The sequence below is a fragment of the Gopherus flavomarginatus genome, chromosome 8 (genome assembly GCF_025201925.1).
Source record: "Gopherus flavomarginatus isolate rGopFla2 chromosome 8, rGopFla2.mat.asm, whole genome shotgun sequence".
NCBI lineage: Eukaryota > Metazoa > Chordata > Testudines > Testudinidae > Gopherus > Gopherus flavomarginatus.
The window spans coordinates 21963089-21978596 of record NC_066624.1 but is presented as its reverse complement, the minus strand read 5'-3'; the positions used below and the strand labels follow the sequence as shown (position 1 = coordinate 21978596).

Sequence of the window (15508 nt, the reverse complement as noted above, 5' to 3'; positions counted from 1 at the left end):
GAAGCAATCAGCACACAGCTAATTTGTAAACACTACGAGATGGCTCTCGCTCTCCTGAAACTGGCTGTCCTGGCACCCCTATGAAATCAATGCTAGTTGACTGTTATACCCAAATCACTGAAAAACATCTCGATCTCAGATGTGATTCACCTGGGTGGGTCATGGCTCCTCTCCATTCTCATCTGAAATCCACCTGTGCTATGAAAAGTAAATCCAGTAAACAAAGTAGTAAAGTATAGAGAGTATGGGACACTTCATGCCCTATGTTACATAGATGCACTAGTGAGGCAAGGAAATGGTATTGAGAGTCTCTTCTCCAGGCCCTACGGTATCAGTGTGCAGCGGGATGCCCATCTAGTGCAGAAGAGAACTCTAGAAAAGTAGCTCAGCTAACATATCCACTGGTGCCCTCTAGGGCATGGCCTGACAGGCTGGGGGCGGGGTCAATCCCCCAGCAAGCTAGCTGGTTTTACATACCTCTGCATATGTGACACACACTTTGTTTCTTCCTGCAATATCTATCTGTCTTGCCCTGCACTAGCAGGATAGCTTTTGGGCCAAGAAAGCTGATTGTCAGTGAGGCCTTCTATGTTGTATAGTGCAGACACCCATCTCGTGGATTATTATCATTCCCATCTTTAGTAGAATGTATATTTCTTAGGCCCTCATCCCTACGGTATCTGAGCACCGTTATGTACTTTTAGAAGAACGTCACTTACCTCAAAGTAAAGGAATGAGGCTTCCTGTTACTGCCACACAAACAGGGGCACACTGAGTTCAGAAGGATCGGCTCTGGGTAGTTTACAGTGTGCAGCATGGACGTTTGTGGGGCTGAGCCAGGTAGGGTGAGAAAACTTTCAGACAAATCTTAGAAGCTGAAGGTTCCGCTGAGATTACAAAGCCATTATTACCAAAGAAGAAGGGGAATGGGATTTTCCCCTCATTCCTGGCCTGCTGCTTGACACCAAAATGAGAACATGATTGTCTCGGAAGTCCTGCTCATTGGCTATTATTTCCTGTGCTTGCATCTGTTTTTACAGCCTCCCTGATGGAGTTTCACATCGCTGTGAGAATCTGGCATTTAGCAGCCCTCCCCCTCCCGCTGCAACTGAGCCTTGACCTCTGAACATCAGTCAGATTGTACAGAACCTGGTGACGGTGGGATCAAAATTGATGCCACTTTGAGAGACCAGGCACTAACTGTCAGCTGGATGGGGTGGACAATTGTTTCTTGACACCTTTTGTGCTTCAAGCTGCAGCTGCAAATTAGCAGGAATAATAATAACAAAAGAAAACTCTTGTCACATGCCACAACTTCTGCTGGAACTACAAGTTAGTGAAGGGTTAGAAAGTAAATATTCTGTGCTTTGTGACATCACTATGACAGTAAGAATATTGGGTCTTGTGTCCTGATGGGGTCTCTAAGCACTTTACAAATGTTACACAACCTAGAGGCAAAGAGGCAACTTCTGGCATGGACTATAGCAGCTGTTTTTTAACATGATTCAGCGGCACTGCAGATGCAGAGAGGCACTGAGGATGCAGAGAGGTCAGGGAAGTTAACCAAGGTCACACTATCAGAACCTAGAATAGAATCCAGGAGTCCCATCCTTATTCCACTAAATCGAGGTAGGCAACCTCTGGCGCGCGTGCCAAAGGCAGCACGTGAGCTGATTTTCAGTGGCACTCACACTGCCCGGCTCCTGGCCACCAGTCCGGGGGGCTCTGCATTTTAATTTAATTTTAAATGACGCTTCTTAAACATTTAAAAAACCTATTTATTTTACATACAACAATAGTTTAGTTATATATTATAGACTTATAGAAAGAGACCTTCTAAAATCATTAACATTTATTACTGGCACGCAAAAGCTTAAATTAGAGTGAAAAAATGAAGACTCAGCACACCACCTCTGAAAGGTTGCCAACCCCTGCACTAAGTTATGCTGCCCCCAATGAGAAATGCATACATTTATCCCAAACTTAAGGACACCCTTTGAAATCAGCCTGAAAATAGAGTCTGTTGCCCATCCATTTGGGAACGTTCATTCAAACTCTAAATTGCCATTTGAGTCTTGTCTACATACAGAAATCACACTGCTTTTAACTAGGCTAATACAGTGGTTAAAGCCGTATAACCCATCTAGTGTGGATATAATATAATGCTGTTTATACCAGTATAGCGTCTTCCAATAAATGCTATTCTAGATATGCACAGTACTGATTTAACTATTTTTGGCCGGGTGGGGAATCACACCCCTAACTGAAATAGTTGAATCAGGACAAAAACTGTGTGTAGATCAGACCTTAGACACAACAGGGATGGGTGCCATGTAGGGAACTAGGTAGAACAGAAAAAATAGAATAGAATAGCGTCTCTTCATGGCTCTTTGTTCTTTGCGACCATTCAGGTGCATGGGGTTTTAGACAACGACAGCTCTACATGTGACTACACCAGTTTTCTTGTGGGAATTAGGGCAACTGTGCTGAGCAACAGCTTTCATTATTCATTATTTTCCTAATAAAAAGTTTCAAGCATCCAATCAGGGGGCAAAATCAATATCATGTGTCTAGGAAACCAGTGACTCATTGTAAAAAGCAACTCACTGCCGCAAACCCATTTGCAAACAACCCACTGACAGAAAATTGTTCATTCCAACTACTCAGTGAATTCATATGAATAATTAAGACACTTCCAGGGAAAGGGAAGGACTTGGGAGCAGGACAGAGGATGGGGACGAAAGGCACAACAAATATAATTCACAAAATGTCATTTGATTAGCTGCGTTGATAACCCATGGGCCAGAATAAGCCCGGCAAGGCTTCCAGATGTCAGCACAAGCTTTGCAGGGCTGGCAGGTAGAACAATCAGCTTTTGATTTTTTAAACTGATCAGAAATGATGGGGAAGTGATGGAGAGAATCTGTATGTAGCCCTGTCATGCCATTTTTACCATCTCCCTTTTCCATTTGCACTCCCCTTTTAGCACAAGTGCCTCTAGTACTCATCCAGATCATTTCACGAGGCACCACTAGAGTTCTAAGTGGCTTCCTTCTTCCTCCCTCAGTCAGGTATTTCAAAAGCCCAGTGTCCCAGCTGTCCAGATGACCTCGTGACTCCAACCTCACTGGACCCATCACAACACCACCCCTGTGATGCAGCTCAGTCCTTTTTGCAAAAAGCCTCCTAGAGAACATCTAAAGTTTCCCTTTTCCTCTCCTTCCCCCTGGCCCGCCAGAAGGGAGAAGGGAAACACCCAGCCAGGACTGCCGACTGCCAAAGCACACATCTCACTGCTGCTGCTGCTCATGAGCTGGAACAGCAAGAAATGCCCAGTCAGTCACAAGAGCAATTCCCCGCTGAGGCAAACACTGGGAGGAGTGAGTGGGTTTAGAAACACTGGACCAAGCAACAGATCAAATCCACCTTTGTCTCTTCTTTATATGCCAAATGTAACATGCTTTCAGTTCTGGTACAGGATGCACCCCTGCCCCGCCCCCACTTCTTCCTCACAAAAAGGTGGCTGGAGAGGATGGGAGAGCTTGAAAGCACTGCTCACATTAGCTGATCTTTGGTTCTGACATTCTTTGAAGCCAGTTTCTGCCTCCCTAATTCTCTTGACAGCTTGCAGCGATAATCTGAATGTGAGATGCAGACATGCAGGGCGACGGTGACAGGACTGACTTTGGCTTGCTTTGTGATGGAGACTACCAATGAGAACAGCGGCCAGCGGGTTGGGTTTCTTTGGTTTTGTTGTTTTTGTGGAGACAGCTGCACTTTTCTGCCAGACACTCAGCCGGCCAAGATAGGCTAGCGCTCCCTGTTCACTCAGTGCTGAGCCAAGCAGATAAGTAGCTGGTTCTCACAGTGACGGAAAGGTTTGGCAGGCATGTTCTAGTGAGAATTAGACCAGCGCAGAATGGGGATGTAGCTTAGATTGGGCTGCAGGCTGCCAAAATGATCTTCCCAGCCAAGAGATCATTACGGTCCTGATCCAGGAAGGAGGAGAGCACCTTCATTTCTGAACAGTCTCCCAGATCCTAAGAGGCACTTTCAGGTTGAGTTGGTGTGTAAGCTCTGACAAGCCAGCACAGCATGAGTTACTGCCACCAAGTCAGTGACTGCAGTTGATTGAACTGCGGGAGGATGTTATCTAAGTGACACCCAAAACCAGACACATCCCTCCATTTCCTTATCTAACTGTGTCATAATTAGCAATGACTCAGGCCAAAAGTGGTTGGTTGCTGTCAACGTGAGAGACAAATTCTGACTGATGATATTCCAGGCCAATGGTACTGTAAAAACACACCCTTCTATATTAGAGGGAGCTTTCACAGATTTCCATAGGGACTACACATTTCAGGGTCAGTCTACACTACAAATGATGTCGACCCAAGTTACAGCACCACAGTAATTAAATCATTTTTGCATGTCCACACTACACTCCTTGTATCGGCGGTGTGCATCCTCACCAGAAGCACTTGCACCAACTGAACTGCCAGTGTGAGGCACTGTGGGACAGCTTCTGAAAGGCAGAAACAGTCGATGTAAGCAACACAGTGTCAACACTGACACTGTGTCAACCTAACTACATCGACCTACCTCATGGAGGTGGTGTTCCCCATGCCTTTAAATATGATACAGATCTCACAAAACAAACCATTCTTATGGTACACACATGATACACATGGACCAGAAAAAAAATACTGAAAATCTTACAAGAAACCCTGTGTGTGCCTCTCCGAGGAAGTTCTGAAACCATAGGGCCTTCAGTTCTTGACTCGTGGGGACCGTGTGAGACACTGGTTCGCAAGGGACCTGATTCTGCCAGATACTGAGCTCTTGCTGTGATGCTGCCTGCTTTCAAGTCTCACTGGCTTCAGCAACTTGCCAGCAATGGGCTCTGAGCCTTCTGTGAAAAAGGGTTTCAAATTCTGGTTTAGGTGTCCAGTGAAAATAAGTTTACTATAGCCTAGTCCAGTGTTTCCCAAACTTGGGACGTCACTTGTGGAGGGAAAGCCCCTGGCGGGCCAGGCTGGTTTGTTTACCTGCCGCGTCCGCAGGTCCAGCCGATCGTGGCTCCCACTGGCCGCAGTTCGCTGCTCCAGGCCAATGGAAACTGCTGGAAGTGGCGTGGGCCGAGGGACATACTGGCTGCCACTTCCAGCAGCTCCCATTGGCCTGGAGCAATGAACCGCGGCCAGTGGGAGCCACAATCGGCTAGACCTGCGGATGCAGCAGGTAAGCAAACCAGACCAGACAGCCAGGGGCTTTCCCTGAACAAGCGGCATCCCAAGTTTGGGAACCACTGACCTAGTCCCCAGAAGACATTAACCCATGTTGCAAATACCACTCAACACTAGAGACAAGGTGGGTGAGGAGATAATATTTTGTATTGGAAGGGAAAAGCTTTCAGGTTTCACAGAACTCTTCCTCAGGTCTGGGAAAGGTAACCAGAGTGTCCAAGCTAAATAGAAGGTAGGACAGATTGTTAAATATAAGGAGTTGACACATGTAGGAAACCACTTAAACTGAAGTGGGCAATTAACACCTCGGCAGTCATAGGATAAAAGAGGGTCGGAGGCTGCAGAATGTGTTACATATTGTTGCAGTGAGTCATAAGACACAGAGAGAACCTACTTCAACATGGAAAAAAAATCCCACTGACCACATACCCCTAGCTGTCATCTATCATCCCATGCTGGAACACACCTGGGGCATCATTAAACAATTACAACTCATACTTGATGAGGATCACCTCCTGAAAGAAATCTTTCCTGAATCCCTCTTCTGGCCTTCAATGCCCCAGCCTCACCAAGCTGATCAACAGAAGCAAGCTCCCCACAGACCAGGACACACCAACTCAAAGTGGCACCAGACCCTGCTAGAACAACAGATGCAAAACCTGCAGACATGTCTTCACTGCTATGATGATCAACACCCCCTGTAACACACCTTCAAGATCCATGGGTCCTACACCTGCCTATCACAACATCTGGCACACCTCAACAGTGCTTCAACTGCCCCAACATCAACTATGTGGATGAAACCAGACAATCAGCACGCTCTCAAATGAGCTCACACAGAAATATGTTAAAAGATAAGAACACCCTCTCACCCACGAGTGAACACTTTCCCCAAAGTGATCCCTCCATATCCGATCTCTCAGTCCTTAAAGGAAGCCAGCATAACACCTTCAAAAGACAAACCTGGGAACTTAAACTGATAACTCTGCTGGACACTAAAAGCTAGGACTTAACAGAGACATTAGTTTTATGGATCATTACAACAATTTGTAACACACCCTGCTGCCTATTGCCCACTTCATTTTAAGTCCTCTCCTACAACATGTGAACCCCTTATGCTTAAGTCTGTCCCATCTTGTATTAGGTTGAGCTGCTGGGTTACCTTCCCCAGACCTGAGGAAGAGCTCCATGAAGCTCAAAATCTTGTCCCTTCCACCAACAGAAGTTGGTCCCATAACAGATATTACCTCACTCCTTGGTCCCTCATATCCTGGGACCAAAACGGCTACAACAACACTGAACCAGACAATAGAACAGATGTAACCAATGAGCAGAAAAGCCCCATATCTGGTGCGTGGCCCTGCTGTGTTTGCACCCTGCATGCTGTCAGAGTAGAGGCTTGAACTGGGATGGGAACATTGTGGTCCCTGGCTTAGCAGTTACTATTCTACAGCTGAGTCAAAAGGGACCCTCCCTAAGATCATCTAAAATAACAATTAATCTTTTACTGGACATAATAAGAGTTTAAACATTAGGGGCTAGCAGGCACCTGATCTTCGAATTTCTTTTGTCTGCAACATACTTGACACCTATGCCTGGCTCTGTAACTGCAGCTGGACACCAGACCCTCTTCCCCTGAGCTATCCTGTGGTTACTGCTTCCCCAGCTCTTCTATTTGTGTATGTTCCTGCTTGGAGCTTACGCTGTGTTGGGTAAACAGTAACACCCTTCCCTGACGGCAGCTTCCTGCAAACTTCCACTGACCTGTAGAGCTAGACAGCCAGTCTGCGGGACCAAGAGAAGGGGCCTTTCCCTGCCTTGGGGCTACAGCGACAGCTGATAAGTCACTAATATTTTGCAGCTCTTGTCTTTCTTCATGTGTAATGAGTTTTACAGCCCACAGTAAATTCTTGTTGTTTTAAGATCCTCTAGGATGGAAGGGTGTTTTTGTAGGATAGAATCCATGGAGATATTGCCATGCCTGGCTGTAGGGGAAAATGTCACCCCTTTGACATAAAAGACGGTGCATTTATTCTACAATAGTTTTTCTGTATCAGCTCAGTCTTGGAAGGTGCTGAGTTCATTCTACTCCCATCGATTTCTGTGCGTGCAGCTGCTCACAAGATGTGGGTGTCTCTGTTATTGTTCTGTGAAGGTACCCACAGTACACATGCCCCAAATCCTCAAATGGTGTCAGTGGAGCTACACTGATTTACATCAGCTGGCCGATTGGCTTGGAATATAGACCCTCTTTGAGGACAGAGTGAAGGCAAGTAGCCACTCATCCTTTACTTAAGGAAAGGCATGTCTACATTCAACTTGTTTGTTTTTTACTTGGAGTTAACTGATTGCCAGTTAACTGAGGCCTTGTCTACACTGCCACTTTACAGCACGGCAACTTTCTTGCTCACGGATGTGAAACCTCCCTCCCCTCCAAGCACTGCAAGTTTCAGCTCTGTAAAGTGGCAACGTAGACAGTGCACCAGCTCTCACCCAGCGCTGGTGCCACGACTACACAGCCATGTTAAACATGGCTAGTGAAGACATACCCTTAGGTGGTTAACATGCTTGTAAAGGGAGTGTCCACACCAGTCTTTACAAACATGTTAACCACCTTAGGGTAATTGGCAATCAGTTAGCTCTGGGTAAAAGGGTCTAATGTAGACAAATCTAAACTGCCCCAGCTTAGTTTATCTGTAAAGTGACGTGTCCAGCTTCCAGCTCTATGCAAGGGGAGAGGTCTCTCCCCTCCAGTACAGATGCAGTCTGCTTGCTGTGGGGTTGCATTTCTTCATAGTCAGAGATTTTCCCCAGAGGAACAGTAGTAAAGGATCAGAACCATAGGCGCCGACTCTGTAGGTGCTCCGGCGCTGGAGCACCCCTGGGGAAAAAATGGTGGGTGCTGAGCACCCTCAGAAGCCTCCCTATCAGCTCCTCACCTTGCCTCCCCCAGGGCCTCCCACTTTCTCCCCGTACCTTCCGCCCACTGCAATCAGCTGTTTCACGGCGTGCAGGAGGCACTGGCGGGAGAAGCGAGGGTGCGGTGCGCTCAGGAGAGGGAGTGGAACAGGGTGGGAAGAGGCAGAGCGGGGCCTTGGGGAAGGGGCGGTGTGGGGGCGGGGCCTGGGTCAGAGCTGTTGGTCAAGCACCTCATGGCACACTGGAAAGTCGGCACCTGTGCTCAGAACTCAGCATAGAAGACAACAAATGGGCACCAAACAGAATGAAGATTTACTCTGTTGCTCACCATGCAATTACTCTTCAGGGCTTGGGGATCTGATTTCCCTCCCACCCACCCCCATACTAAAGAGAGATGTACAATGAGGACCTTTTATGCACAAAGCATTGTCTCCCTAGCCTCACTCATCCTACCTCCTACTATCAGTACCTGAATTTATGGCTGTAATGCCTTTCCTCTTCAATCCCAGCTGCACTTGCCACTGAAAGCCAGACTTAGATCATGACTCTGTGTTTATAGTCTCTTGCCATAAATCTTATGCCACAAATTCAGTATTCTGGGACAGATCCTGCCAACATAATCCATACTAGCATCTTCTACCCAGGAGCAGTCCAGTGACTTCAGCATGAGTAAAGATTCCAGGATTGGGCCTTATGACTGTTTTGCAGCGTGAGATGAGGAGCGCTGTGATGAAGAGCGGCTCCTGCTTAGACTTCATAAATTGAATGAAGTGCTGTGATAGGAATTCCAGTAATCTGGCTAATGCACAGGGCAGTAATTCTCCAGAAAAACTCTATGTCCCCTATGAAAAACAATCACCCATAAAAAAATCAACACCCTGATTTTTTTCCCATTTCTAAATATAGTAAGAATAATGATCCTGATTAAGTGCACATTGGGATTAACAGCCTATCCCATCTCAGGTCATCAACTCCTCTCCCAGCCAAGTCACTAATAACCCAGAAATCGCTTTTGCCAACGTATCTATTGCTCAACCGCATAGACATTTTAAAACACCATCTAGATTTCAAATTGTCATTGCAGAGGAATGGATTAATATATTTTGGCTTCCAAGTGAGGCTGCAGCTCATGCTCTAGGATAGTTTAATCCTAGCCACTGGCTAGACATGTACATAAAATGGCAATTCAGGTACAGGCTGCCATTAAAAAGCAATTAGAAATCAGATGTAGTTTTACTGTTGATGCAAATATATATGAACTCACTGACTTTTGTTTTTACCATAACTAAATACAAGGACAGGTCATGCCTACAAGTGGAAAAGACTTTCACAACTTGCTCAGGGTGTCCCGGCTTTTAAAGCAGGATGCTCGCTTGTACTGTTTAGCCAGACAGCGACAATGCAGAGGTACAAAGTAGGATTAAAACTCACTGCAGATATTAAGCATAGACACATGCTCCATAACATGACTAAATATAACAGAATGTAACAGATCCACTTTGAAAACCGCACTGGACAAAATGGGACGTGTGCCTTTAAAACTCATTGCTGCAACCTATTGCTGTGCCAAGCCATGGGAGATGAAACTCTCATTAATATGAATACTAGAGTTAGGCTCTAGCCACAGAGTTCTGATCTGGCTTCAGATTTCCAGGGTTCAGGCTAGTGGTTTGGTTCAACCCAGTGTAGAGATAAGGGCCAGGCAGAAAATTCAGATGTGTGCTTAAAATTTCCTAAATCCAGGATTTTGGTTCTAATTAACAGCCCGTCCACAATATTTTCTCCGGCTCTCCCCTGCTCCAAAGCATGTATTTCCTTACACACCAACACAAAGGAAGGAGCAATCACTTCCATCATTGACATAGAACAGAAGCTGAAACAAAAGGGCATCATTTGAAATGAGGGATGTCATTCTGGCTTGAATTCTTTGCCTCCTATTTTGATCTCACACATTAAATTCACTGTTGCTCAGAAAGTGTGCGGACAGGGCTTTGAAGAGCTTGTGATCAGCTGTTTGTAGTAGCTCCCTGGACGTTAATCCTGCATTATTGGTCTTTGCACAGTGACCCAAGTGCCTTTTGTAAAGCATTGTCATATACGTCTGACCTTTTTGGGTACACACAAAAGTAGCCACATCGGCACATTCTCTGGTTCTGCGTCTAGGTAACCAAGCTGGACAGTACTCCTGGATCACTAGGCTTGCTACTGCCAGTCCAGCAAGTAAAAAACTTGAACTAAGTAAGCTACCAAAAACAAAAACGGAATCCACTTTTCTACAGAACCCTCAACCCTCCTCTCTCACACGCACACACACTTGTATTTTTAAAAGCTGAATTTTCTCTGACAGATTAAAGGAATCCTGGCTGCAGAGGAGAGCTGGTTATTATCTGAAGATTAGTTCCATAGCTCAGTGGTAGCATTTATGTTTTTCAGTGACATTCTTTAAACAAAGAGCAATCACATAAGCCAAGGACTGAACAGCGATATTCCCAAATGAATTCACAGTCATGGGGTAGAAAACCCAAACCAGGTGAGAAAATACAAGGAAGTTCTGTGTTTTCTTTTGTCACTTGAATTGTGTTTTTGGAAGAAAAGGGAAAGCCCAAATCTCATTCCCTGTACACTCTGAGGGTCATTAATGACCATCACCAAGCACCAGCAGAACTGAGCTTCTGGCTTTGATAAATATGACTAATATGATGACCAGGTTCCCAGCAGTGAAATGATAGACATTCAGGGAACATCTACACAAGAATAAAAGACCCACAGCCTGGCCGCAGCTGGCTCAGGTCAGCTGACTTGGGCTTGCAGGGCTAGGGCCGTGGGGCTAAAAATTGTTGTGTAGATGTCCGAGTTCCAGCTGGAGCCAGGGTCTGGGACTCTGCCCCCTCGTGGGATCCCGGAACTTAAGATCCAACCTGAGCCAAATGTCTACACCTGTGCTTCTCAAAGTCAGACCACTGCTTGTTCAGGGAAAGCCCCTGGTGGTCCAGGCCAGTTTGTTTACCTGCGGCATCCGCAGGTTTGGCCAATCGTGGCTCCCACTGGCTGCGGTTCGCCGCTCCACGCCAATGGGGGCTGCGGGAAGCGTTGCAGGCCAAGGGACATGCTGGCCGCCCTTCCTGCAGTCCCCATTGGCCCGGAGCAGGGAACCGCAGCCAGTGGGAGCCGCGATCGGCTGAACCTGTGGATGTGGCAGGTACACAAACTGGCCAAGACCGCCAGGGGCTTTCCCTGAACAAGCGACAGACCGGCTTTGAGAAGCACTGGTCTACACAGCAATTTTACAGCCCTGCAGCGTGAGATCTATAAGCCCTAATCAGCTGACCTGGGCCAGACGTGGGTGTTTAATTGCTGTGTAGAGATACCTCTTCCACACCTAAAAATTATCCAACATTGGAATCATCCATGTGATCAGGTGCCATATTGGAAATTGAAGACCGAATTTGGTGCAAGCACAATAATAAATATATTTATATAGCATCTATCAGCCAGAAAAATTCAACACATATACACATTTTACATATATGAGAAATACTTCACCTACTATTTAATTGCAGACACTTCTGGGGTGGAACATGACCACTGTTTAACAGTGCACAGCAACTTTGCTCAGAAGTTGGAGATTTGTTTTAAGTTCATAGAATTATTTCACTTTTCTTTCTGTGACAGGAAAATAAATCCCCAAGAAGAAACACAATTATACTTGCTGGGGAATGGATGTCTCAGGGAATTAGTAATGGGCTATGCAGCCTTTTACCCTGGCATCAGCTGTTCAAACCCTGCTCCAAGAAATAGTAGCTAGATCTGGTCCCAAGAAATGAAGGACAAAATGTGGAAATTTTTATTCCATTTTTTTCATCCTTTCCCCCTAACTTTTCCCACCAGTTAGCTAAAAAATTGAGGGAACAATTTTGCCCATTTTAAACTGAAAACTAAATTTTTTCACAATTTTCCAGCCACCTCCAGCAGCCATCACAAGTTGCCATCACCATCAATGGCTACTGCAGTGACCTATGAAACGAGTTGATTACTTTGGTCCCTTACCTACTGGCTAGGTGTCTCAATCACAAAACAGCCACCAGGTTCCTGGATTCTAGGCAACTGAATCAGGAAGTATCTTAGGGTGTTGACGTGGCAGCAACTAGACATGTTCCTGATGAACCCTGGAACATCACACAGTTGATTACCTTTAAAAAAGTAGACCATATTTATGTTGCTTGTTTCTGAGACCAGTCCCGGGAAAAAGAGAGAGAGTACATGTCTTTGATTTGGATACTGCAACAACATTCTGTAGTTTGAGATCAGTACATAGTAAAAAAGAGGGAAAGCACAGAATCAAAGGCAGGAATAATGGTTAATGCCACTTTGGAGAATTCTGGTCCAGGAGACTTGCTGGAATCCCTTAATATCAACCAAAGCCAACATGGATAGGTTAACCGGGCTGTGATGTCCACATCGGGGAACTGTCCAGCAAAACACCTCCTGAAGAAATTCCACAGCCTCAGCACTGAATGTGGCAGGTGGATACAAAGTCAAATAACAACCACACCAAGGACCCTGCTTTCTTTCCTGTTCTATGGAAAACCTCTTTCTGCTGGAGAGTGGGAAAAGGCACCAAACTTCTATAAATAATGTTGCCATCTTGATTTGGTAACTATGCCCAAGGCTATTTAATGTATTTGCATAGGACTATGGGGCACGGGGACAAGTTGTAGACAAACTAATTAGTGATCTCTTTTGCCTCTCCATAAAAGCATTTCATGTCTTATGTGCATAAAGAAAAGAAAACAGAACCAATCACCTGAGCGGCTCAGGAAGGAACATTTTCCCTTTGTATAGTTCATTGACCAATTGAGCACAGTGGAATTTTTATTGTCATCAGATATTTGGCCACTGCTAAAGGCAGGACACCAGGCTAAAGTGACCCATGAGATAGTCCTTACAGATAATATTCATCCTAAATTTAGCCCCATTTTAGAGTAGTTAAGAATTCATTTGAAGACTGATCCTAATTTCCTCTGGGCAAATTCATTATCCATAAATGTTCACAGAATGCTTTGGCAGAATAACTTTCAGGCTGTGGGATGTTCAAACCCTTCACTTGAGTTAGTCACTATTCATTGTACGTGGTAGTTATTATTTTGTGCTGAAGTAGTCCTTGGAGGCGCCAACCAAGGATAGGGGACCTCATGTTGCTATACAGCGTACATACACTTAACAAAAAGTCCTCGGCCCCAAACAGTTTACAATTCATGTAAAGTGTGGTTGGCAAATAAGTCAGATGATTTAGTTTCTACTATCTGATTGGTTCCTGAAACTTTTTAACAGGACAATAATACAGTTGATAAGCAATATGCTAATTTCAACACAAATTTTTGGCTGAATCACCATTTGTAATAAAATTTCATGACTCCCTGATGCTCATCGCAATACTCACAAATACTGAATAGTAAATCCCCATGAATCACAGCAAACCAAACAGCAATTTTTTTTGCTAAAACAGTCACACATTTCATTTTTATTTTTACTATTCAATCAGCTCTAGTCTGATCCATTATGGCAAACATAAAGGAAGCCCTACAGATCTGCAAGGTCGACTAACCCATCCTCTTCCTAGTGCAAAACAGATTCTTCTAGTCTGGTTTTAGATGTCTCTGGCATCAGGGTTTCCACCACTTCCCTATGGTGAGTATTCCACAGTCTTCCAGAGTTGTAGCTGGTAGGGCTTTTCCATTCACAGAGTGAACCTGAAGAGCAGTATGATACAAATAAATGGTTAGGTCAATACAGGAGTGCAATCCTCAGCATAGCTTTCTGTTTATGATGATGATAATATAAACAGCTTTGAACTTTGGACTAAGATAACACCTTCCATCCAACAAAGCACTTTTCAAACATGAAGTGTCACAGTATTCCTGTGAGGTAGGTCAGTATTTTTGCCCTCATTTTGCAGATCCAGAAAACGGAGGTACAGTAACATGCTGAAGATCACATAGCAAGTCTGTAAGAGACAGAATTAGAAACTTGGAGCTCTGATTTTTACTTATTGGTTGTAACCACTAGACTACACTGCTCTCCATGAATAAGTAGTACCGTAACAGGTGTAACTCCTCTTGTACCTAGGGAGGGAATGCAACAGTGTGGGCTCATTGGAAGATCCTACCTAAACAGAAGATTACTATGACAATGTTGCAATGCCAATCATATCAACGAACAATTTTGCAAACCAATACCATTTTGTTCTGTCTCCTGCAGACCACCAGAATCCATTTGTTCAGATTCACCCTCAATATCCCGAAGTGATATTTGTATTGAATACTACCGAAGTGGTTGTCATACCCTGCCGGGTCACCTCACCAGATATCAAACCCAAGCTTCGACAGGTAAGTGGAAATTTCAGATTACCCCAACCTCTTAGAGATCTGGAGAGTCAAAGCCGAGTAAAAACTATAAAAAGGAGCTTGTGAAGATGGGTGAGCTTTAGAGCGAAGCTGGTGGGACTAGAAGAATGGCAAAGGCCTCCAAAATCCACCTTAATCCTTCTAAATTCTTCACGGTGCTTTATCACTGACCGCCACATGTGGCCTTTGTTAGCGTTAGACTGAGTTCATGCAAATTATTTCCCCCAACTTATTTCTTAATGTTTCTGAATATGTTGGCAAAGACAGAGGACAAGATGCTCATTCTTTTGGAAAATAAAATATCCTGTGACGAATTTAGCTCTGCCTTTCAGATGGAAAGCTAGCCAGGTACCTGTAGCCTGGTACCTGCTCAGCACTCTTACACCTGTCTGTTCTATTTCACATTTTGCAGCAAAGTGCCAGACTCAGGTGTAAATTGGCGCAGCTTCCACTGCCCTCACTAGACTTGTACCTGCTTGTGCCAGGACTGCATTTGTTCCAAAGATCCCAGAGCCAGTTTTTGCCTATTAGAGAGGGTTATGAAAGGATGAAAGCCATAGAGCCTGATTCTCGCCCACTGAACTCCATCAGGGTGTCTTCATTGACTTCAGTAAGTGTTAGCTGAAGCCCATGGAGAGGCAGAGCCAGGAATAGAGCACTGGTCTCCTGGCTCCCAAACTTGTGCTCTAAATACTAGATCATGCTACTTTCTATTTGCATGTTGGACTGAAGATGGAAACTGTCCTGCCATCCCCTGAAGAGACACAGAGTGAGAAGTGGCAGTGCCATTTCCTTCACTCTGTCCTTGTTAGTCTGCCTCAGCCTGTTCTGGAGAGTTCTCCTCTTGCCATAGGAAAGGAGCCTGCCAATGCAATCTTCTACCTTTCTACTGGAAGTGCTGACAAGGGGGCCAGTAGCTACCAACTAGGCTGGTGGGTT

The 15508-nt window shown here is 45.1% G+C and overlaps 1 protein-coding gene across 2 annotated transcripts in view; it reads left to right on the top strand.

Moving 5' to 3' along the window:
* The window catches only part of LOC127056581 (vascular endothelial growth factor receptor kdr-like), a 178444-nt gene that overhangs the window by 55294 nt on the left and 107642 nt on the right, over positions 1-15508 (top strand). For both annotated transcript variants that reach the window (XM_050964587.1, XM_050964586.1), the window contains exon 4: positions 14424-14551. In XM_050964587.1, the coding sequence (XP_050820544.1) occupies positions 14424-14551 (128 nt within the window). The remainder of the gene's footprint in view (positions 1-14423; positions 14552-15508) is intronic.